The 23601-nt window shown below is 42.5% G+C and overlaps 1 protein-coding gene across 1 annotated transcript in view; it reads right to left on the bottom strand.

Moving 5' to 3' along the window:
• Positions 1 to 23601, bottom strand: part of VWF (von Willebrand factor) — a 363569-nt gene that overhangs the window by 9367 nt on the left and 330601 nt on the right. The window contains exons 46-47 of the mRNA XM_073621285.1: positions 23057 to 23097; positions 10826 to 10936 (exon numbers count right to left, since the gene is read on the bottom strand). Of these exons, the coding sequence (XP_073477386.1) occupies positions 10826 to 10936; positions 23057 to 23097 (152 nt within the window). The remainder of the gene's footprint in view (positions 1 to 10825; positions 10937 to 23056; positions 23098 to 23601) is intronic.

The raw sequence follows: 23601 nt of genomic DNA, 5'->3' as shown, positions 1-23601 counted from the left end.
GGGGGCGGGGTCACCGGGTGGTCCCGCCCCCCCGTTATTTAAGAACTGTCAGACGAGGAGAGCCGTCACACAGCGGGAGCCTCCCTCCATGCCAGCATGGATTGCGGAGCGGCCCGGAGAAGAAAAGAAGAAAAGAAGAAGAGAAGAAAAGAAGAAGAGAAGAGCGGGAGCCTCCCCCCCATGCCATGGGTGCGGAGCGGCCCGAGGAGAAGAAGATAGAAGACGCCGCGGAGGAGATGCTGGACGAGAACGCCGGAGGAAGAACCAGAAGAGCCAGAAGAACCAGAAGAACCAGAAGATGAAGGAAGATAGAAGAAAGAAGAAGCATTTAAATAAAGGAATTGTCAAAAACTGTCTCTTGTCATTTTTAACATTTTTGACACTTTCTTCGTGAAATGGTAGGGGTACTTATGTACCCCCTTACCATTTCACACAGGGGGGGGCCGGGATCTGGGGGTCACCTTGTTAAAGGGGGCTTCCAGATTCCGATAAGCCCTCCGCCCGCAGACCCCCACAACCACCGGCCAGGGTTGTGGGGATGAGGCCCTTGTCCTCATCAACATGGGGACAAGGTGTTTTGGGGGGCTACCCCAAAGCACCCTCCCAATGTTGAGGGCATGTGGCCTGGTACGGTTCAGGAGGGAGGGGGGGCCGCACTCTCGTCCCCCCCTCTTTTCCTGCGGCCTGCCAGGTTGCGTGCTCGGATAAGGGTCTGGTATGGATTTTTGGGGGGGACCCCACGCCGTTTTTTTTTTTTTTTTTTTGGCGCGGGGTTCCCCTTAATATCCATACCAGACCTGAAGGGTCTGGTATGGAATTTAGGGGGACTCCCACGTCATTTTTTTTTTTTAATTTTGGTTCGGGGTTCCCCTTTGGGGAATTCCCATGCCGTTTTTATCAATGAACTTCTATGTGTATTGTCGGCAATGCAATAGCCGCGAGTAGTTTTAAATGAGTTTTTTCCTTCAAAATGTCATTTTGCTGTCAGACTGTTCTAAACACAGGAAACATGCGCCCCTTTACAGGCACACTATAGACACCCCCCAGGTACGAAATTTAAAGGGATATTACACTTTTATTGATTGACTTTAAGCATTATTAAAATCACTGCTCCTGAAAAAACGGCCGTTTTTAAAACTTTTTTTTGCATTGATCCATGTCCTCTGGGGCAGGACCCAGGTCCCCAAACACTTTTTATGACAATAATTTGCATATTAGCCTTTAAAATTAGCACTTTTGATTTCTCCCATAGACTTTTAAAGGGTGTTCCGCGGCATTCGAATTTGCCGCGAACACCCCAAATTGTTCGCTGTTCGGTGAACTTGCGAACAGCCAATGTTCGAGTCGAACATGAGTTCGACTCGAACTCGAAGCTCATCCCTAGTCCCAATAATCACAGTGGCCTCAATCATCTGTAAATGGAAGAAGTTTGGAATCACCCGGACTCTTCCAAGAGTGGCCACCCGCCCAAGCTGAGAAATCGGGGGAGAAGGGCCTTAGGGAGCTGATCAAGAACCCGATGGACACTGTGACAGAGCTCCAGAGTTTCTCTGTGGAGAACCTTCCAGAAGAACAACCATCTCTGCAGCACTCCACCAATCAGGCCTGTATGGTAGAGTGGCCAGACAAAAGCCACTCCTAAGTAAAAGGCACATGACAGCCCATCTGGAGTTTGCCAAAAGGCACCTACTTGAAGGACTCTCAGACCATGATAAAAAAAAATCTCTGGTCTGATCAAACAAAGATTGAACTCTTTAACCTGAATGACAAGCGTCATGTCTGGAGGAAACAAGGCACCGCTCATCACCTTGCCAATACCATCCTACAGTGAAGCATGATTACCTAGTTACATAGTTAGTCAGATTGAAAAAAGACACAAGTCCATCTAGTTCAACCAAAAAAAAAAAAATACAATCCCATATACACAATCCTTCACCCACAGTTGATCCAGACGAGGGCGAAAAACCCCAGCAAAGCATGCTCCAATTTGCTACTGCAGGGGAAAAAACTCCTTCTTTACCCCCTGAGAGGCAATTGGATTTTCCCTGGATCAACTTTATCTATAAATGTTAGTACCCAGTTATATTATGTACATTTAAGAAAGAATCCAGGACTTTTTAAAAGCAATCTACTGAGCTTACCAGAACCACCTCTGGAGGGAGTCTATCCCACATTTTTACAGCTCTTACTGTGAAAAAACCTTTCCGTATTTGGAGATTAAATCTTTTTTCCTCTAGACGTAAAGAGCGCCCCCTTGTCATCTGTGATGACCTTAAAGTGAATAACCCAACACTAAGTTCACTATATGGACTACTTATGAATTTGTACAAGTTGATCATATCCCCCCTTAATCTCCTCTTCTCAAGAGAGAATAAATTCAGTTCCTCTAATCTTTCCTCATAGCTGAGTTCCTCCATGCCTCTTATCAGTTTGGTTGCCCTTTTCTGCACTTTCTCCAGTTCCCGGATATCCTTTTTGAGAACTGGTGCCCTAACTGAACTGCATATTCCACATGAGGTCTTACTAATGATTTGTACAGGGCAAAATGATATCTCGCTTTCTGGAGTCCATACCTCTCTTAATACAAGAAAGGACTTTGCTCGCTTTGGAAACCGCAGCTTGGCATTGCATTCTATTATTGAGCTTATGATCTACCAAAACCCCCAAATCCTTCCCCACTATGGATTCCCCCCCAGTTGTACTCCCCTAGTATGTATGATGCATGCATATTCTTAGCCCCCAAGTGCATAACTTTACATTTATCAACATTAAACCTCATTTGCCACTTAGTTGTCCAATTAGTGCATTGAGGTTGGCTTGTAAATTGGAGATGTTATTCCAGTGCATAGCTTAGTGTCATCTGTAAAGTCAGAAATGTTACTTTATGACCATTCAGAGTAAGAGTCAATAACCACTACTCTCTGAATTCTGTCTTTTAGCCAGTTTTCTATACATTTACAAATTGATCTTTGCAAGCCTGTAGACTTTACCTTACACATAAGCCGGGTGTCAAACGCTTTTGCAAAATCCAGGTATACCAAGTCCACAGCCACCCCTCTGTCCAGCCACCCCTTTGTCCAAGGTTTTACTTACCTCTTCATAAAAAGAAACCAGGTTTGTTTGACAACTTCTGTCTTTCATGAATCCATGCTGTCTGTTGCTTAAAATATTTTTTCCAGCCATAACTCACCTATGTGTTTTTTTTTATTAAACTCTCCAGTATCTTCCAAATTATAGAAGTTAAAATAACAGGTCTATAGTTACTTGGTAAAGACTTTGATCCTTTTTTAAATATGGGCACCACATTGGCCCTGCGCCAATCCAGTGGTACCATTCCAGTCATTAACGAGTCCCTAAATATTAGAAACAATGGCTTTGAAATGACAGAGCTTAATTCTTTTAGGATCTATGGGTGGATGCCATGTGGTCCAGGTACTTTATCCACCTTTATTCTGTCTAAATATTTCTGGACCATATCACTTTTGAGCCATTGTGGATCATTTGGGGCTGTGTCACTACCACCCCCATTATGGACATGGTGGAGGCAGCATCATGCTGAGGGAATGTTTTTTAGCGTCAGGATTGAGGGAAAGATGAATGCAGCAATGTACAGAGACATCCTTGATGAAAACCTGCTCAGAGCGCTCTGGACCTCAGACTGGGGCAAAGGTTCACCTTCCAACAGGACAATGACCCTAAGCACACAGGCAAGATAACAAAGGAGTGGCTACGGGACAACTCTGTGAATGTCCTTGAGTGGCCCAGCCATAGCCCAGACTTGAATCCGATTGAACATCTCTGAAGAGAGATCTGAAAAAGGCTGTGCACCGATGCTCCCCATCCAACCTGATGGAGCTTGAGACGTCCTGCAAAGAAGAATGGGAAAAAACTGGCCAAAAAATAGGTGTGCAAAGCTTGTAGCATCATACTCAAAAAGACTTGAGGCTGTAATTGGTGCCAAAGGTGCTTCAACAAAGTATTTAGCACAAGCTGTGAATACTTATGTACCTGTGATTTTTTTCGTTTTATATTTTTAATAAATTTGCAAGGATTTTAAACAAACATATTTCACGTTGTCGTTATGGGGTATTGTTTGTAAGAATTTTGAGAATAATAATGAATTTAATCCATTTTGGAAAAAAGGCTGTAACATAAAAAAAGGTGGAAAAAGTGAAGCGCTGTGAATACTTTACGGATGCACTATAGACTATGACTTTGGCTATAGCCAATCTTTCTAAGGCTTTGCATTAGATAATGTTTTTATTATTTAACCACTTCCCGCCCGCCCTATAGCGGATTGACGTCCGGGAAGTGGTTGTGTTATCCTGACTGGACGTCATATGACGTCCAGCAGGATAACATGCCGCAGCGCGCCCCCGGGGACGCGCATCGCGGCGATCGGTGGAGCGGTGTGTCAGTCTGACACACCGCTACACTGATCTTGGTAAAAAGCCTCCGGCGGAGGCTCTTTACCACGTGATCAGCCGTGTCCAATCACGGCTGATCACGCTGTCAATAGGAAGAGCCGTTGATCGGCTCTTCCTCACTCACGTCTGACAGACGCGATTAGAGGAGAGCCGATCGGCGGTTCTCCTGGCAGGGGGGGTCTGTGCTGATTGTTTATCAGCACAGCCCCCCCTCAGATCACCACACTGGACCACCAGGGATCGCCACTAGGACCACCAGGGAAGGGGCAACATGTGGATGGCCAGGTATGTACCCCATGGCCATCCACATGTGCCCAGTCAGTGCCAATCAGTGCCCACAAATGGGCACTGATTGGCACCATTATGTTGCAGTGATGCCCAACAATGCCACCCTTAGGGGCATCACTGCAAACAACCAGTGCCGTCAGTGCCACCCATCAGTGTCCATTCATGCCACCTGTCAGTGCCCATCCGTGCCCATCAGTGCCCATCTATCAGTGCCCATCCATGCCCATCTGTGCCAACTATCAGTGCCACCCATAAGTAACCATCAATGCCACCTATGAGTGCCCATCAATGCCACCTATGAGTGCCCATCAGCGCCGCCTATAAGTGCCCATCTGTGCCACCTATGAGTGCCCATCAGTGCTGCTTACCAGTGCCACCTATCAGTGCCCATCAGTGCCGCCTATCAGTGCCCATCAGTGCCGCCTATCAGTGCCCATCATCAGTGCCCGTCAGTGCCACCTCATCAGTGCCACCTCATTGGTGCCACCTCATCGGTGCCCATCAGTGCCGCCGTATCAGTGCCAGTCAGTGCCCGTCAGTGCAGCCATATCAGTGCCCGTCGTTGAAGAAGAAAACGTACTTATTTACAAAAAAATTTTAACAGAAACAAAGAAAAACTTGTTTTTTTTCAAAATTTTCGGTCTTTTTTTATTTGTTGCGCAAAAAATAAAAACCGCAGAGGTGATCAAATACCACCAAAAGAAAGCTCTATTTGTGGGAACAAAATGATAAAAAATTTGTTTGGGTACAGTGTAGCATGACCGCGCAATTGTCATTCAAATTGCGACAGCGCTGAAAGCTGAAAATTGGTCTGGGCGGGAAGGTGTCTAAGTGCCTGGTATTGAAGTGGTTAAAGGTTTCTTGGAATCCATATTACAGTAGTCATCACGCAGATACCTCTGCATCTCCCATCATCCCATAAATAATAGGATGGGACTAGTGTTTGTGGAATGGAGTATGTATTATTTAATAATAACCATGATAGTGATATAGAGGTATCATCCCAGTCATTAGGTAAGACTGAAAATATGGTAAATATTTGGGACTTTAAATATACGTCTATCATCACCACTAGAAAAAAAATAAATTATCTAAACAGTTTTTGCCTTTTATTACATATAATACAAACAAACAACACAGTGTATCAAACATATATATAATGTTGTGCATATAAAATGTTACAGTTAGGCATATTAAGTCCTTTTAAAGGTAAACGTGTTTCGCGGGGGTATCCGCTTCTTCAGGACCAGCAAAGTTTAGTATGTTGAAACAACCTATTCACAGAATAAAAACAAATCCCATTGGGCACAAAACTACCATGCAAAAATCAGGGTCAAAGGGTCATCAGATATTAAGCAATGAAGGGAGATGCAAACAGGTATTCCACTGCAGCAGACATATATGGATACAGTTGTTCTCATAAGTTTACACACCCTGACAGAATTTATGATTTCTTGGCCATTTTTCAGAGAATATGAATGATAACACAAAAACTTTTCTTTCACTTATAGTTAGTGTTTGGCTGAAGCCATTTATTATCAATCAACTGTGTTTACTTTTTTAAAATAATAATGACAACAGAAACTACCCAAATGACCCTGATCAAAAGTTTACATACCCTGGTGATTTTGGCCTGATAACATGTACACAAGTTGACACAAAGGGGTTTGAATGGCTATTGAAGGTAACCATCCTCACCTGTGATCTGTTTGCTTGTAATTAGTGTGTGTGTATAAAAGGTCAATGAGTTTCTGGACTCCTGACACACCCTTGCATCTTTCATCCAGTGCTGCACTGACATTTCTGGATTCTGAGTCATGGGGACAGCAAAAGAATGGTCAAAGAATCTGCGGGAAAAGGTAGTTGAACTGTATAAAACAGGAAAGGGATATAAAAAGATATCCCAGGAATTGAGAATGCTAGTCAGTGTTCAAACGCTAATCAAGAAGTGGAAAATGAGGGGTTCTGTTAAAACCAAACCACGGTCAGGTAGACCAACTGAAATTTCAGCCACAACTGCCAGGAAAATTGTTCGGGGTGCAAAGAAAAACCCACAAATAGCTTCAGGTGAAAAACAGGAATCTCTGAAAACATGTGGTGTGGCTGTTTCAAGATGCACAATATGGAGGCACTTGAAAAAAGATGGGCTGCATGGTCAAGTCGCCAGAAGAAAGCCATTACTAGGCAAATGCCACAAAGTATCCTGTATCCTGCTTACAATACACCAAGCAGCACAGAGACAAACCCCAAACCTTCTGGCACAAAGTAATTTAGAGCGATGAGACCAAAATTGAGCTTTTAGGCCACAACCATGAAAGCTTCATTTGGAGAGGAGTCAACAAGGCCTATGATGAAAGGTACACCATTCCTACTGTGAAACATGGAGGTGGATCTCTGATGTTTCGGGGATGTGTGAGCTACAAAGGCACAGGAAATTTGGTAAAAATTGATGGCAAGATGAATGCAGCATGTTATCAAAAAATACTGGAGGAATATTTGCATTCATCAGCCAGGAAGCTGCACATTGGATGCACATGGACATTCCAACATGACAATGATCCAAAATACAAGGCCAAGTTGACCTGTCATTGGCTACAGCAGAATAAAGTGAAGCTTCTAGAGGGGCCATCTCAGTCTCCTGACCTCAATATCATTGAGCCACTCTGGGGAGATCTCAAACGTGCAGTTCATGCAAGACAACACAAGAATTTACGGGAACTGGAGGCTTTTTGCCAAGAGGAATGGGCAGCTTTACCATCTGAGAAGATAAAGAGCCTCATCCACAAATACCACAAAAAGACTTCAAGCTGTCATTGATGTTAAAGGGGGCAATACACGGTAATAAGAACTGGGGTGTGTAAACTTTTGATCAGGGTCATTTGGGTAGTTTATGTTTTCATTATGATTTAAAAAGCGTAAACACAGTTGATTGATAATAAATGGCTTCAGCCAAACACTAACCATGAGTGAAAGAAAATTTTTTGTGTTATCATTCATATTCTCTGAAAAAAGGCCAAGAGATCTTTGCATTTTTTGCATGGTAGTTTTGTGCTCAATTGGATTTGTTTTTAATCTGTGAATAGGCTGTTTCAAGATACTAAACTTTGCTGATCCTAAAGAAGCAGATTCCCTGTGAAACACATTGACCTTTAAAAGGACTTAGAATGCCTTAACTGTAACATTTTATATATACAATATTATATATGTTTGATACACTGTGTTGTTTTTTGTATTGTATGTAACAAAAGACAAAAAATGTTTAGACATTTTTTTCTTTTTTCTATTCAAGTGGTGATGATAGAGGTATATTTAAAGTCCCAAATATTTACTATATTCTCTCTTCCCATAAATAAGTTGGCAACGCACTAATTGCCCTCTCCATGCTCCATGTCTTCTACTGTCCTGCACTGCTGCTCCCTTCCTCTGAGCCTAGACAGTCATGGACACACCCCTTGGTGGTGTGTCAACATGCATCCCCATGTCACTAAATGAGCACTATTCTCTTCAGCATTCAGGACCCCTCACTGCCGATGCCAGAACAGGAACATGATTTGGCAGAAGTTCCAGAAAGGTATTTGTAAAATACAAATTAGGGGTGCGGGCGCAGAGTCCTGAGAAAGAGGTATTCATTTCTAACTCAGTGTTATTTGCTTGGCTGTCTGGCTTCAATACTGTGAGACCCTTACCTGAGCAACTATACAGCTCAGGATATTTAGAGTGAAGTCTTAACTCCAAATCTACATATAGTCAGTGTGAAGTACTGAAGCCACTGGATCTTCATGACAGCCAGTAAACTAGTAATAATAAATCAAGGAAGCCTCTATTCTTTCTAATTACAGGTTTCCTTTAAGGGCCAGGGGATAGGATACAGTCAAGGCTAAATTGTTACATTCATCCTAAACCAATCTGATTTTCTCCCTGTGGTATCCTGTTTCTTAAAAGAGAAGTATGGGATTCGCTTTTTCTTGTGAATCATACTTACCTAGCTAGATGCAATATTGGTCCGATGCCGCATCTGTCCCCCGCTGGCTCTAACACTGAGAACCAAGCAAATCAAACACTGCTGATCGCTTGGTTCTCACAGCTTCCTGAGCAGAGAGCTGGTGACTGTCAGTCGGCAGCTCTCTGCTCTGCCTCCCTGTGCTCACTGGAGCGCTGGGCTGTCGAGCGGGTGGGACCGGCTGGTTTAGGCTCTCAGCACCCTCGGTAAGAGGCTGAGCCGGGTGCCAGTCCAGGCATGTGGGCATATCCCGACCATATGGTCACGATCCTTCCCGAGCCTGGACTGGTTCTGTGACGTCAGCCGACAGTGGGCTGCAGCCCGCTGTCTGCTGAAAACGGTTGCAGGAGTGCAAAGCGAATTGCACTCCTGTGGTCTACAGGAGAAGTACAGCCAAATGAGCTTTGGCTGTACTTCTCCTTTAAAGGTTTTAAAAGAATAAAACATTTGCATAACTGTAAATAACAGAAAGCAAACGGTAGCCCAAATTTTATATATTTTTTTAACCTAGCTGCCATGAGCATCAAGCAGCTTTTCACATCCTAGCAGCGGCTGCATTCATCGGTAGTTAGTCTGGCAACTACATTCTGCTAAAAAGCAAGGAATATAGAACTAATTCTGAAAGGTGTTTTGTATGTAGCACTCCTTAGCGTAGCTAGAGTGCTAAGGTTATGAACTTTATTAGTGTAGGTAAATACATGCTTGGCTGGTAGCCAAGCCTGTGTATTTTTTTCTGGGTCAGGGTTTTGAATGACTTAGGGTAGGCTGGAAGATTCAGCAGCAGCATCTTTGGTGACTCCCCCTGCTTGCTGGAAACTTGGAGAAGATTCTAGAAACAGTTAGGAGTCTAGGAGGATATGTCTGGAGTGTTCTCAGGGCCCTGACCAATCCCCAACAGATGGGTTGTTAGTGGGCAGGCCCCCTCAAATACTCAGGGTCAGCTCAGATGCGGCATTGGTATTCGGGTGGAAGATGGAGATGGAGTGTTAGGTGTTGGAGGCTTTTTAAAGTAGTCCCCCCAGTCTGGAGGGGTGAACTAAAGCTTGGGCTTGGGTGCAGAAGGGACCCCTCTTCATGACAGACAGGGGGATCCCGACCAGGAGGCACCGGAGCAAGGAAAGGACAGCAGGAGGATACTGCCGGGCAAATTTCCAGGAAGGAGGGCAGCCAGGAGGGCTGGTAAGTGTTGCAGTCAAAGGACTGAGAAGCATGCCTGAAGGGACTGGGTGCAAGCAGGCTGGGATGGATGCAGAGTCAGTCTGGGAGGACTGTGGAGAAGTAGCCAGGAGGGCTAGTGAAAGGGGCAGCTGCAGCCAGGCAGGCTGGCAGTGCCTGGCGTGGTGGTATTGGGAGCAGTAGCCACAGGAATAGGACAGCTAGTACCAAAGGTCTCTCTTTTTGCTACGCAATTAAAGGGGTGCACGGTCCCTGCCTGCAAAGGGCATTCACATGGATCTGACTGAGACTGCGTTGGATCAATTTGTCAGTGCTAGCTGGTCCTGGGAGTTGTAGTTCTACAAACAAGTCTGTGCTGCAGGTAGAAGAGGAGAAGTGTGTATATACTGGATGTATATATTCTGTGTCCCTGAAGAATTCTTTGCTGATCAAGTGGGCTTCCCATAAGAACCCCTTCCCCATGCAAGTTTAATCCCCCTAAAATAAAACAACAAAACAAAGCTGCAAAGACTGCTTCTTGTCTCCAGAGTGATTGGAGCGCTACATGTATACAAACTGTCTGCGTTGCCTTTTATGAACCACTCTCATACAAGACTGAGCATGACAGATTGGGAAAATCCAATTCTGACTGGTGGCTGTGGAAAACACAGACAAATCCTTTGTCAAGACCAGTCACCCTGCACAAGCAGTTAGAACAGCAAGGACCGGTCTTTATCACAGGAAGCTACTGTACAGAGGCAATGTTCTATGCTGGATTGTTGCACAGATTTGGAAGTACACAAAGCACACCAAAGATTCAAGTAAGAATAAACATGGATCTTGTATTTAGACAATAATTGCTTATTCCAGAGTTCAGCTTTAAGACACTACACAGAATGATGAGTAAGCATTATGTCATTACTTAATTATTAATTATTTATTACATATTCCTTACCTGCGGACAAGGATCACATGTAGTCCGTTGGCAGGACAGTTTATAAGTTGGTCCTCTGGAAATGCTACATTCACAGGAGGAGCATTCATCTAGCATTAACGTCTTCTCAGGCTGGAAAATAAAGTATAAAATGTTGAAGAATAGACGGCACACATATTTTCAACACCAGTAACTTGTAAGTACGTTTTTATTACCAATATGTGCAGACACAATGGGGTTGATCTACTAAAACTGGAGTGTGCACAATCTGGTGCAGCTCTGCATAAACCAGTCAGCTTCCAGTTTTTTTTTTGTTAGTCAAAGCTTATTTGAACAAGCTGAAGTTAGAAGTGGATTGGCTAGCATGCACAGCTGTACCAGATTTGGCACTCTCCAGTTTTAGTAAATCAACCCCAAAATATGCATTAATACACTTATGGATTAAAACAAATTTATCACATTTACTTACAGGGAAGCTCCATTTTTGTTAAGGAGGAGATGTAGTATTTTCAGTTTTATGACATGGATGTGTAAGTGAGATCAACTTTTGATTTAAAATATTGAAATAGCCATTTTTTAGATTTACAGCACCGGCATCGTGAACAGGTATTATTTCACCAATGTGTGTAATATATGTGAAAAAATATTTTTAACCGCTAAGCCACCGCCCACCGTCATATGACGGCTGGACGAGGCTTCTATTGTTCTGGGAGGACGTCATATGACGTCCTCGCCTTCCGAGCCACTAGGGGGCGCGCGCGCGCCGCCGGCGGCGCGCGCGCGTGCCCGCTGCGTCGCTCGGGACCCGGTGCGCGTGCCCGGCGGCCGCGATGTCCGCCGGGCACCCGCGATTGCCGGGTAACAGAGCAGGAGCGTGGATCTGTGCATGTAAACACAGATCCACGTCCTGTCAGAAAGGAGAGGAGACCGATGGCGTGTCCCTTGTACATAGGGACAGCGATCGGTCACCTCCCCCAGTCAGTCCCCTCCCTCCACAGTTAGAATCACCTCCTTAGGTAATACATTAACCCCTCGAGCGCCCCCTAGTGTTAACCCCTTCCCTGCCAGTCACATTTACACAGTAATCAATGCAATTTTATAGCATTGATCGCTGTATAAATGTGAATGGTCCCAAAAATGTGTCAAAAGTGTCCGATATGTCCGCCGCAATATCGCAGTCACAATAAAAATTGCAGATCGCCGCCATTACTAGTAAAAAATAAATAAATAATAAAAATGCTATAAATCTATCCCCTATTTTGTAGACGCTATAACTTTTGCGCAAACCAATCAATATACGCTTAGCGCAATTTTTTTTTACCAAAAATATGTAGAAGAATACGTATCGGCCTAAACTGAGGAAAAAATTTGTTAAAAAAAAAAAAAAAATTGGATATTTATTATAGCAAAAAGTAAAAAATATTGTGTTTTTTCAAAATTGTCCCTCTTCTTTTGTTTATAGCGCAATAAATAAAAACCGCAGAGGTGATCAAATACCACCAAAAGAAAGCTCTATTTGTGGGGAAAAAATGATAAAAATTTCATTAGGGTACAGTGTAACATGACCGCGCAATTGTCATTCAAAGTGCGACAGCGCTGAAAACTGAAAAATGGCTTGGGCAGGAAGGGGGTGAAAGTGCCCTGTATTGAGGTGGTTAAACAGAATAAAAATTAAAAAAAATTAAAAAATCCCAGATGCAGTTCAAAACTGGTGTCAGCCCTTTAAACACTCAAATAATATATGCAGTAAGTGAACCATGCCTTGTAACTACCATAAAGTATGTCAATTAATGTTGCTCTAATATGTAAACATATATATATATATATATATATACACAGCATAAATTAATAATGTATATAAAATTCTAATGAAAAATTTCTCTTTCCAAGCATAAATCAGTGAAGATAGAAAATTCTGTGAAAAGTCCAATCATGAATCAATATTTAGTGTAATCACACTCTATTTGTGCTCCCATTAATAGTCCAAAGTTATTCAGTGAGATGATTTCAGAGCTCCATGACCCAATTATTTCTAAAGGGGTCTGCTTATATCCACAATCCTTCAATATGCCACTGGTATAATGGATAATTCACCAAGGATCCTCAGTGCCCCTTATATGGAAAAATGCCAAGATCAAGAAACAAATTTATTAAGATGAAAAAAAAACCCTTAAAATGGATGTAAATCCAATTCATGAAATTTGACCTAGGCACGTATATCTGTGGTGTTTTCTTATCTGTCTCCAAAGCCCAAAGCCCTAAGTGCTGTGTCCATTCTTCTTTTATCAGCATACCTTCTGACAAGCTCTCCGACCCTGGAGATAAAAGCAGCTGGAAATTTGTGTCGGGGTAGGTGCTATAAATAAATTAGCAGAGAGCTGGTCTATTCACAGAACAGCTCTGCAAGTATCTTCGTTCTTCTGCCTGGAACAGGAAGAACTATTTCTAACACGATGTGCACTTTCTAAAGAATATAGCAAGCTGAAGACACCTTATATACATGTAAAACTTATGTAGGGAGATTTGTTTCATCTCTGTGTATCATCTGAGGCTGTTCACTTCACTGAGTAAATGGGTATATACTATCATAAATTAAACTCACATTTAATTGTGCACTTAATACCCAAATGTTTTTAGTCCAAATGTATTTAGTGAGATGATTCCCCAGTGATCCACACCACTCATACACTCACCAGAGCCCCATGACCCATTTATTTCTAAACTCTTATTCATAAACAGTTACATAGTAGGTGAGGTTGAAAAAAGACACAAGTCCATCAAGTCCAACCTATGTGTGTGATTATATGTCAGTATTACATTGTATATCCCTGTATGTTGTGGTCGTCAGGTGCTTATCTAATAGTTTTCTGAAACTATCAATGCACCCCGCTGAGACCACAGCCTGTAGAAGGGAATTCCGCATCCTTGCCGCTCTAATGTTGCGTACAAACTTCGGATTTTCCAACGGGAAATGTTCGATGGGAGCTTGTTGTCAGAAATTCCGACCGTGTGTAGGCTCAATCGGACATTTTTCGTCGGAATCTCCAATAAACAAAATTTGAGATCTGGATCTCAAATTTTCCGACAACAAAATCCGCTGTTGGAAATTCCGATCGTGTATACACAATTCTGACGCACAAAATTGCACGCATGCTCGGAATCAAGCAGAAGAGCCGCACTGGCTATTGAATTTAAATTTTCTCAGCTCGTCGTATGTGTTGTACGCCACCGCGTTCTTGACTATCGGAATTTCCGACATTCCGACAAGATTTGTGTGACCGTGTGTATGCAAGACAAGTTTGAGCCAACATCCGAAGGAAAAAAAACATGGATTTTGTTGTCGGAATGTGCAATCGTGTGTACGTGGCATTACAGTAAAGAACCCTCTACGTTGTTTAAGGTTAAACCTCTTTTCTTCTAATTTTAATGAATGGTCACGTGTCTTGTTAAACTCCATTCCGCGAAAAAGTTTTATCCCTTTTGTGGGTTCACCACAATATCCAGTACACCAGTATCCCCTCTTAAGCATCTCTTCTCCAGAGAGAATAAGTTCAGTGCTCGCAACCTTTCCTCATAACTAAGATCCTCCAGACCCTTTATTAGCTTTTGCCCTTCTTTGTACTCGCTCCATTTCCAGTACATCCTTCCTGATGACTGGTGCCCAGAACTGGACAGCATACTCCAGGTGCGGGCAGACCAGAGCCTTGTAGAGTGGGAGAATTATCGTTTTATCTCTGGAGTTGATCCCCTTTTTAATGCATGCCAATATTCTGTTTGCTTTGTTAGCAGCAGCTTGGCATTGCATGCCATTGCTGAGCCTATCATCTACTAGGACCCCCAGGTCCTTTTCCATCCTAGATTCCCCCAGAGGTTCTCCCCCCAGTGTATAGATTGCATTCATATTTTTGCCACCCAAAACATTTTTCTACGGTTGCCCACCCCATTAATTTATTCAGATCTTTTTGCAACGTTTCCACATCCTGCAGAGAAGTTATTGCCCTGCTTAGCTTAGTATCATCCGCAAATACAGAGATTGAACTGTTTATCCCATCCTCCAGGTCGTTTATGACCAAATTAAATAGGATTGGTCCCAGCACAGAACCCTAGGGGACCACACTACCCACCCCTGACCATTCCCCATTTATCACCACCCTCTGAACTAGCCCTTGTAGCCAGTTTTCAATCCATGTACTCGACCTATGATCCATGCCAATGGACCTTATTTTGTACAGTAAACGTTTATGGGGAACTGTGTCAAATGCTTTTGCAAAATCAAGATACACCACGTCTATAAGCCTTCCTTTATCTAGATGGAAACTCACCTCCTCATAGAAGGTTAATAGATTGGTTTGGCAAGAATGATTCTTCATGAATCCACGCTGATCACTGCTAATGATACTGTTCTCATTACTAAAATCCTGTATATAGTCCCTTATCATCCCCTCCAAGAGCTTGCATACTATTGATGTTAGGCTAACTGGTCTGTAATTCCCAGGGATGTATTTTGGGCCCTTTTTAAATATTGGTGCTATATTGTTTTTCTACAATCAGCTGGTACCATTCCAGTCAATAGACTGTCAGTAAAAATTAGGAACAATAGTCTGGCAAACACTTGACTGAGTTCCGTAAGTACCCTCGTATGCAAGCCGTCCGGTCCCGGTGATTTATTAATGTTAAGCTTCCCAAGTCTAATTTTAATTCTGTCCTCTGTTAACCATGGAGGTGCTTCCTGTGATGTGTCATGAGGATAAATACTGCAGTTTTGGTTACTGAAGCCCCCCGATTCCCTCGTGAAGACTGAGGAGAAGAATAAATTCAATACCTTCGCCATCTCCCCATCCTTTGTAACCAGATGTCCTTCCTCATTCTTTATGGGGCCAATATGGTCTGCTCTCCCATTTCTACTGTTTACATACTTAAAGAATTTCTTGGGATTTTTTTTGCTCTCCTCCGCTATGTCTTTCGTGTTCTATTTTAGCCGCCCTAACTGCACCCTTACATTTCTTGTTGCATTCTTTATAAAGTTTGAATGCTGATGATGATCCCTCAATCTTGTATTTTTTGAAGGACTTCTCCTTTGCTTTTATATGCATTTTTACATTGGAGTTAAGCCATCCAGGACTTTTTTTCGCTCTTTTAGATTTATAACCCAATGGGATGCATTGGCTAATGCCCTTATTTAATATGCTCCTAAAGCAAACCCATCTCTCCTCTGTGTTCTTTGCTCCTAAGATTTTATCCCAATTCATGCCTTCTAGCAAGGTTCATAGTTTAGGGAAGTTGGCTCTTTTGAAATTCAGTGTCTTTGTATTCCCCTTATGTTTCCTATTTGTGTAATTTATACTGAAGCCAATTCTCCTGTGATCACTGTTTCCTAAATTGCCCCGTATTTCCACATCCATGATCAGGTCTGTATTGCTGGTAAAGTTCATTGACAATTAATAATCAGTATGTGTGGGTGTAAAATGATTTAAACATATTAGTGTTTTTTATTATAATTATTGATATGGGATTTATTATATTCATTTATTATGTGTATAAACATGAACTTATTATGACCAATAGAGGGTGCTTTATACTTTATTATATACTTTTTTTTACATATTAAAGTTCAAATTGAATTTAAAGATATATTTTTTTAATATTTTAATAATTTAATAAAATCTGTATTTAGTTACATGGTTTGTATATTGTAATAGTACATCCAGATATACTGTACTGTTTTTGGCTAGGTTTCCATAAGTTAAAATGGCAATTTACTTTCTGCCGTCAATTATCATTTGGAAGTAAGGGCTGAATAGATTGTGTATAAATACCACTTCCAAAATGGCACAGGCTAGCTTCCTGAGGATGCCTACTATAAATGAAATGCGTAGAAATGGAGTAGCGGCGTTTGATGTCACAATAATGTACCCCGGCTCGGACAAACAGCCATTTTTTGCTCATTACAGCTTTGCAATACTACACAGTGCTTCAGGGCTAGATCACACTACTGTAAGCGCAGTGACTGCTGCTTTTCCCCAGTGCAGTCAGTGGTCAGGGCCACATGTCACTACATTGCAGCACAATGCACTGGAGCTTCAAAGAAAGTAATAGAAAAGTAAGCAGTACAGGGGGTCCCCTACTTACAAACATCCGACTTACAAACGACTCCTACTTACAAACGGAGGGAGACAACAGAAAGTAAGAGAAAATCTACCCCTAGGAAGGGAAATTCTCTCCTGTAAGAGTTAATATGGGAAAAAGGTGTCTTCACTGATGCTTTATCACCAATCCTTGTTTCCCTAATAACCAAAAATTTTCAAAATCCAATTGTCATTGGGACAGAAAGTGAGGTGAAATCTGCTGAACAGGGGCACAGACAGCAAAACAAATGTTACAGGGGTGTTAACCCTTCCCTATGTTATCCAAAAAGCTTAAGAATAGATTTTTTGGCTGAAGCTACACTTTAAAAAATGTACCTGTTCCAACTTACAAACAAACTCAACTTAAGAACAACCCTACAGTCCCTATCTTGTTTGTAACCTGGGGACTGCCTGTACAATGCATTGACGCTTTAAAGAAAGTAATAGAAAAGTAAGCAGTACAATGCACTGAAGCATCACACCTCTGCCTATCTGACTTGATACTGACAACTGCCCACACGGTAAACTTTGCACTTTACTGTACAAGCAGTCCTTTCTGCTCCTGCACTGTCTGGGTGTCCTATGCAACAGAAAAATGTTCAGAGGACAAGAAGTACGGAACACAATTCATTCTACATAATGACTGGTACAGGTATGGCCACCCGAGAAAGCCTCCCTCTGGGGAATGAGGCTGCCTTCCCTAGCAACCAAACATCTGCTGCCAATCTTAATTACTCCCTTGATCTGTGTTATTAAGTGCTGCATCTTATTTTTAGTTGAAAAAAAAAATTAATTTCCAAACAACATGGCCAAGCAGTTGCATAGTGTGTTTTTTACCTAGGTTTCACCAGGTAAAAATGAAACTCCCATATTTCTAGGTAAACTGCCCATGAAGCAAACCCCTTTATAGTTTTAGAGACTCTATTACTACTGTGTGAAAAACAGCTTACTCTCCAGGTGTTGTCATGTCTCTAAGTGCTATGTGTTCATGCAGCAATCATAATCATAGCCATTGTGTGTGGCCACTTCTTTTCCTTGGTTTGTCACGCCTGAGCAGGTCTATACCAGGAAAAAGCTCCCTTGACACAGCAGATGCTTCTGTTGTTCATTGTGAGCTGTTGTTTCAGTTGACGTTCCTTCTAAGCAAACCTGTAGTCTGCAGGATAACACTTTTAAAGCTGGCCATTGACAGGTAGATTATTTTTTTTGGATCTGCCAGCAGGCTGAGCGAAAAACCAAAAAACTAACAGTTTCCTACATCCACACAAATGGACACTGTAATCTAACAGCAGGACCTGTCGCAGTCAGAATACACTGATCAGCAGCTGCAGGTGCTGTTGTAATGTGGGGGGGGGTCCCCCTCATCCACGTCCTGGCGATCTGTATCCTGGCAAGGAACAGTGTTTCTTACAGAAATATATTTAGGTATTTTTCGCCTTCAGAGAGTCAGAGGAGCCCCAGCACACACTGACGGCAGAGGGACAACGGGGAGCCCATGCGATCGTGAAGGAACCGGACCACCTGGGTCCAGAACCCCTGTATGGACGGACAAGTCCACAGTAGATGGAAGAAGGAGGCGTTAGGGTAGCTGCAGCTGGGGCAGTTGGGGTTATGTCCATGTCTATATTTGGATATGTGGTAGGGCGTCAGGTACGATCCGTGGAGGATATATAGATGGGTGAGGCGGTCAGAGAGTTTAGGAGAAACAATTTTGCAGTTAGCAAGGGCCTCCTCCCAGTCCTCGTCCGTCACATTGCCCAGGTCAGACTCCCAGCGCAATTTCAGTTGGTGGGCAGTGGTGGGCGGTGGTGGGCGCTGCGGGCAGCATAAGGTATGCATAGATTGGGGAGATCAGTTTCTAGGGGTCTTTTCCTGAAATTATGTCCACCAATAATGGGACCTCGAGAGCTGGGACAGAGTTGCTAAACTGTGTGTTTAGTGCGTGCCGGAGTTGAAGGTATCGGAAGAACATGTGGTTGGGTAAAGTGAAGTTATCTTTGAGTGTTTGGAATGACTTAACCGACCCATGAGCTACAACTTGCGACAAGTAGATGACACCCTTGTCAATCCACAGTCCATGATCAGGGATAGAGGTAAGTTCAGGCAGATGTGGGTTGTCCCAAAGAGGTGTGTGGGAGTGAGGGGAGGGTCCCCTACCGAGGCGCATGGCGAGTTGCCAGATCTTGCAGTGGTGTAGCAACATGTGCCTCCCATCGCCAGTTCGGGGTGGACCTCGGGGGCCGCAGAACAGGATCTGGAAGGGATGGAACAGTGGGCTGGGGGCCTGGGAGCAAACTAGGGTGGAATAACGGGCTCTGTCAGATTGATTTTAATTGAAGAATTGAGAGATTTGAGACGCTATGTAATATGTAGAGAGGTCGGGGAGTGCAGTGCCGCCTAAATTGGTCGGGCATTTTAGGACCAGCCATGACAATTTGTGTCGAGAGGAGCCCGCATATATAGTATCTTACAAAATGAGTACACCCCTAACATTTTTGTAATTATTTTATAATATCTTTTCATGTGACCGGTTAGTGAGGAGGCTTACCTGAGTAAGAGGACTCAAATGGGCACATGCTCAGTGAATCGACAAAGCATATGGTGTAAACACCAAAGTATGGGACCTCCACATCTAGGCTCCAGATCAGGAAGAAAGATAGTCCAATTGAGAGGATTTGGTCTAACAAGTTGGCTGCTTCTGAGGACTGCTTCTCTATGACATCTCTTGACCAATTGGACTATCTTCCTTCCTGATCTGGAGCCCAGACGTGGAGGTCCCATACTTTTGGTGTTTACATCATATGCCTTGTCAACTCACTGAGCATATGCCCATTTGAGTCCTCTTACTCCGGTAAGCCTCCTCACTAACCGGTGGTGGTTCTATTGTCTGTGTCTTCACTTCAACACTGATGTCACATGGAATTCCACTTTTGGCTACATAATCTGTTTTCACCGTTTATCCAAGAACTGTATATTTAAAAATTTTTACATGATGGCACATGGACTTTAGTTTGGGTGTGAATTTCACATCACTTTTCACTGTTTTTTGTGGTCATTGCATAGTATATATTAGTATGTATATATATGAATTTTATCATCATGAATTTTTGAGCGCTGCACAAAATTTTATCTTTCACAGTCAGACATAAAGAAAAGAGCAGAAAAAACACTCAAGTGTGAATGGAGGCTCACTGGCATAATAGGAACCTCAAGGTACATGTATAGTACATAGTTTTAGTTATCTTCTAGAGAGACACAGGAGCGTTGAAACCTTGGGCAATACTAAATTCACCTAGGAAGCTGGTGCTTAACCCTGTTTCTACCTCCTGAACCATGATATTGAATAAAGTGATGAATGGGTTTGCTGATAAATTTGAAAGCATCGGAGAAGGTGAAGGTAAGTACTTAACTGAAGTCAGTATTTGCATATTAGAGCTTCCTGGATTTCATGTCTCTTCGGGTACGCTAGAAGATATTTAACCCTATGTAAAACCACCTAAAGATACCTGCTGTACAATTTAAGAATACATACATGAATAGAATTTTAGTGTCACTTTAGGTTTGACAGACTAGAACTCCAATGGATCGGAATTGGTTTAAAGTATAACTAAAGTTAAAACTTTTTTTAGTTTTGGATAGAGTGGAGATGGATTAGAACACCTGCCAGTTTTTATTGCTGTCTGTGCCCAATTCGGGGAGATTCGCCCTCTCTGTTTGTCCTATTTCCCATTATCACCGAGAAAGTGAAAGAAAGTCCCAAATTGTTGATTGTCATCAGAACAGTAATTGCTGAGAATTCTTCCAATGGGAACACTAGTTCTGGTGACAGTCAGGGATTTCCCTCATTTTATGGGGATTTCCTCTTGCTTCCGTTTATGGCATTGGGTCAGAGATAAAGGGAAATCTTCCCAATGGAACAAAGATGGCAATAAACATGACAGGGGTCATAACCCTCCTTTACTCTACCCTTATAGGAAAAAAAAAGTTTCTTTAGGTACCCATTAAAAAAGTGCACAGTTTGCAACTTAAAACTTATTAATAACACAAATAAGAATTGTATATCCCCAAACTGCTTCTGTCTTTTTTATCCAGTTAACAGATGACTTTTACATAGTTACATAGTAGGTGAGGTCGAAAAAAGACACAAGTCCATCAAGTCCAACCTATGTGTGTGATTATATGTCAGTATTACCTTGTACATCCCTGTATATTTTGGTCATTCAGGGTCTTATCTAATAATTTCTTGAAACTATCGATGCTCCCCACTGAGACCACAGCCTGTGGAAGGGAATTCCACATCCTTGCCGCTCTTACAGTAAAGAACCCTCTACGTAGTTTAAGGTTAAACCTAATTTTTTCTCATTTTAATGAGTGGCCACGAGTCTTGTTAACCACTTACCGACTGGCTCCTGTACACATATGTCGGCACTTTGAAGATGGATATCTCGGTAACGGCAGCAGGTGCTGCCACAACAGAGGCGTCCATCTTTACAGGAGTTCTGTGTACGATAATGGTGGTCTCTGCGGCGGGTTCGGCGCAAGATCACAGTTATCGGCGGCGGGAGAGGTGCCACCCCCCTCCTGTCGCTCTCCCGCGCCCTCCGCCGCTTACCGGAGCCGTCGGTAGCGGCGGAGGAGATCAGGACCTGTCACTGCTGAGGTAAGGAGACGAGTGAGGCTAAGATGGCCCCCACCCGTCTCCATACCATAGGAGGGCGGAAGCGACATCATGACGTCAGCTCCGCCCATATGTCTTAAAGGCATATTTTTTTTTTTTTATTTTTTTTTTTTTTTTGCATTTTAGTCCAAATATGAGATCTGAGGACTTTTTGACCCCAGATCTCATATTTAAGAGGACCTGACATGCTTTTTTCTATTACAAGGGATGTTTACATTCCTTGTAATAGGAATAAAAGTGATCCAATTTTTTTTTTTTTTAAAACAGTGCAAAAATAAATATAATAAATTAAAATGAATAAGGAAATAAAAAAAAATTTTAAAGCGCCCTGTCCCGACGAGCTCGCGCGCAGAAGCGAACGCATACGTGAGTAGCGCCCACATATGAAAACGGTGGTCAAACCACACATGTGAGGTATCACCGTGGCTGGTAGAGCAAGAGCAATAATTCTAGCCCTAGACTTCCTCTGTAGCGCAAAACATGCAACTTGTAGAATTTTTTAAAGGTCGCCTATGGAGATTTTTAAGGGTAAAAGTTTGACGCCATTCCACGAGCGGGCGCAATTTTGAAGCGTGACATGTTGAGTATGAATTTACTTGGCATAACATCATATTTCACAATATAAAAAAAAATTGGGCTAACTTTACTGTTGGCTTATTTTTTTATTCAAAAAAGTGATTTTTTTCCAAAAAAAGTGCGCTTATAAGACCGCTGCGCAAATACGGTGCAAAAAAAAGTATTTCAATGACCGCCATTTTATTCTCTAGGGTGTTAGAAAAAAAACAATATATAATGTTTGGGTGTTCTAAGTAATTTTCTAGCAAAAAAACCTGTTTTAAACATGTAAACACCTAAAATCCAAAACGAGGCTAGTCCTTAAGTGGTTAAACTCCTTTCCGCGAAAAAGTTTTATCCCTATTGTGGGGTCACCAGTATGGTATTTGTAAATTGAAATCATATCCCCTCTCAAGCGTCTCTTCTCCAGAGAGAATAAGTTCAGTGCTTGCAACCTTTCCTAATAACTAATATCCTCCAGATCCTTTATTAGCTTGTTGCCCTTCTTTGTACTAACTCCATTTCCAGTACATCCTTCCTGAGGACTGGTGCCCAGAACTGGACAGCATACTCTAGGTGCGGCTGTACCACAGTCTTGTAGAGCGGGAGAATTATAGTTTTATCTCTGGAATTAATCCCTTTTTTAATGCATGCCAATATTCTGTTTGCTTTATTAGCAACAGCTTGGCATTGCATGCCATTGCTGAGCCTATCATCTACTAGGACCCCCAGATCCTTTTTCATCCTAGATTCCCCCAGAGGTTATCCCCACAGTGTATAGATTGCATTCATATTTTTGCCACCCAAATGCAGTATTTTACATTTTTCTACATTGAACCTCTTTTGCTTTTGCTTTCTTTAAATAAAGCTTTAATTAGATAAATCTTTTCTTACCCCAATAATAGTTCCATTGTGTATACAGCCCGGGATGCGATCTGAAAAAATACAGATTATAATTTCAAAACAGTAACAGGGTCCTCTACAACATACAGCAATGGCGTCAAAGTGTACCCCTGGCCTGAGATGAATGGAGCTTACATGTCCACTCCCTTTGTGACTGAGCTGGTGTAGGGTGCAGAAATGACATGCCATAAAGTGGGGTTGAGGTGGAGATGGTCTTGCAACTATTGGCATGGTAAAAAAGAGCCATATTTGTATTAATATTATGTTAACCAAATTTGATTTGGGAATAAAAGTAGTGTAATCACTATGGCTGGGATGTCAGTTTCACAGCTTGGTCCTAACACAGCTGGGGTGATGCAGGCTCCTCCCCAGCTGGACCCTCTTTAGACTGCATATAAATGAGTCTTGTTCAAGAGAGACTCGAAGTTAAAAAAAAAAAAATAGGTGGAGGGCCTCATGACAAGGGGGAGAGAGGAAGCAGTGTAGGATAGGGTTAATTAGAGACAGCAGGAGAGTGTATGCAGGATTGATCAATT

Source organism: Aquarana catesbeiana, linkage group LG03 (genome assembly GCF_042186555.1).
Source record: "Aquarana catesbeiana isolate 2022-GZ linkage group LG03, ASM4218655v1, whole genome shotgun sequence".
Taxonomy (NCBI): Eukaryota; Metazoa; Chordata; class Amphibia; order Anura; family Ranidae; genus Aquarana; species Aquarana catesbeiana.
This window is presented reverse-complemented; position numbering and strand designations above follow the sequence as displayed.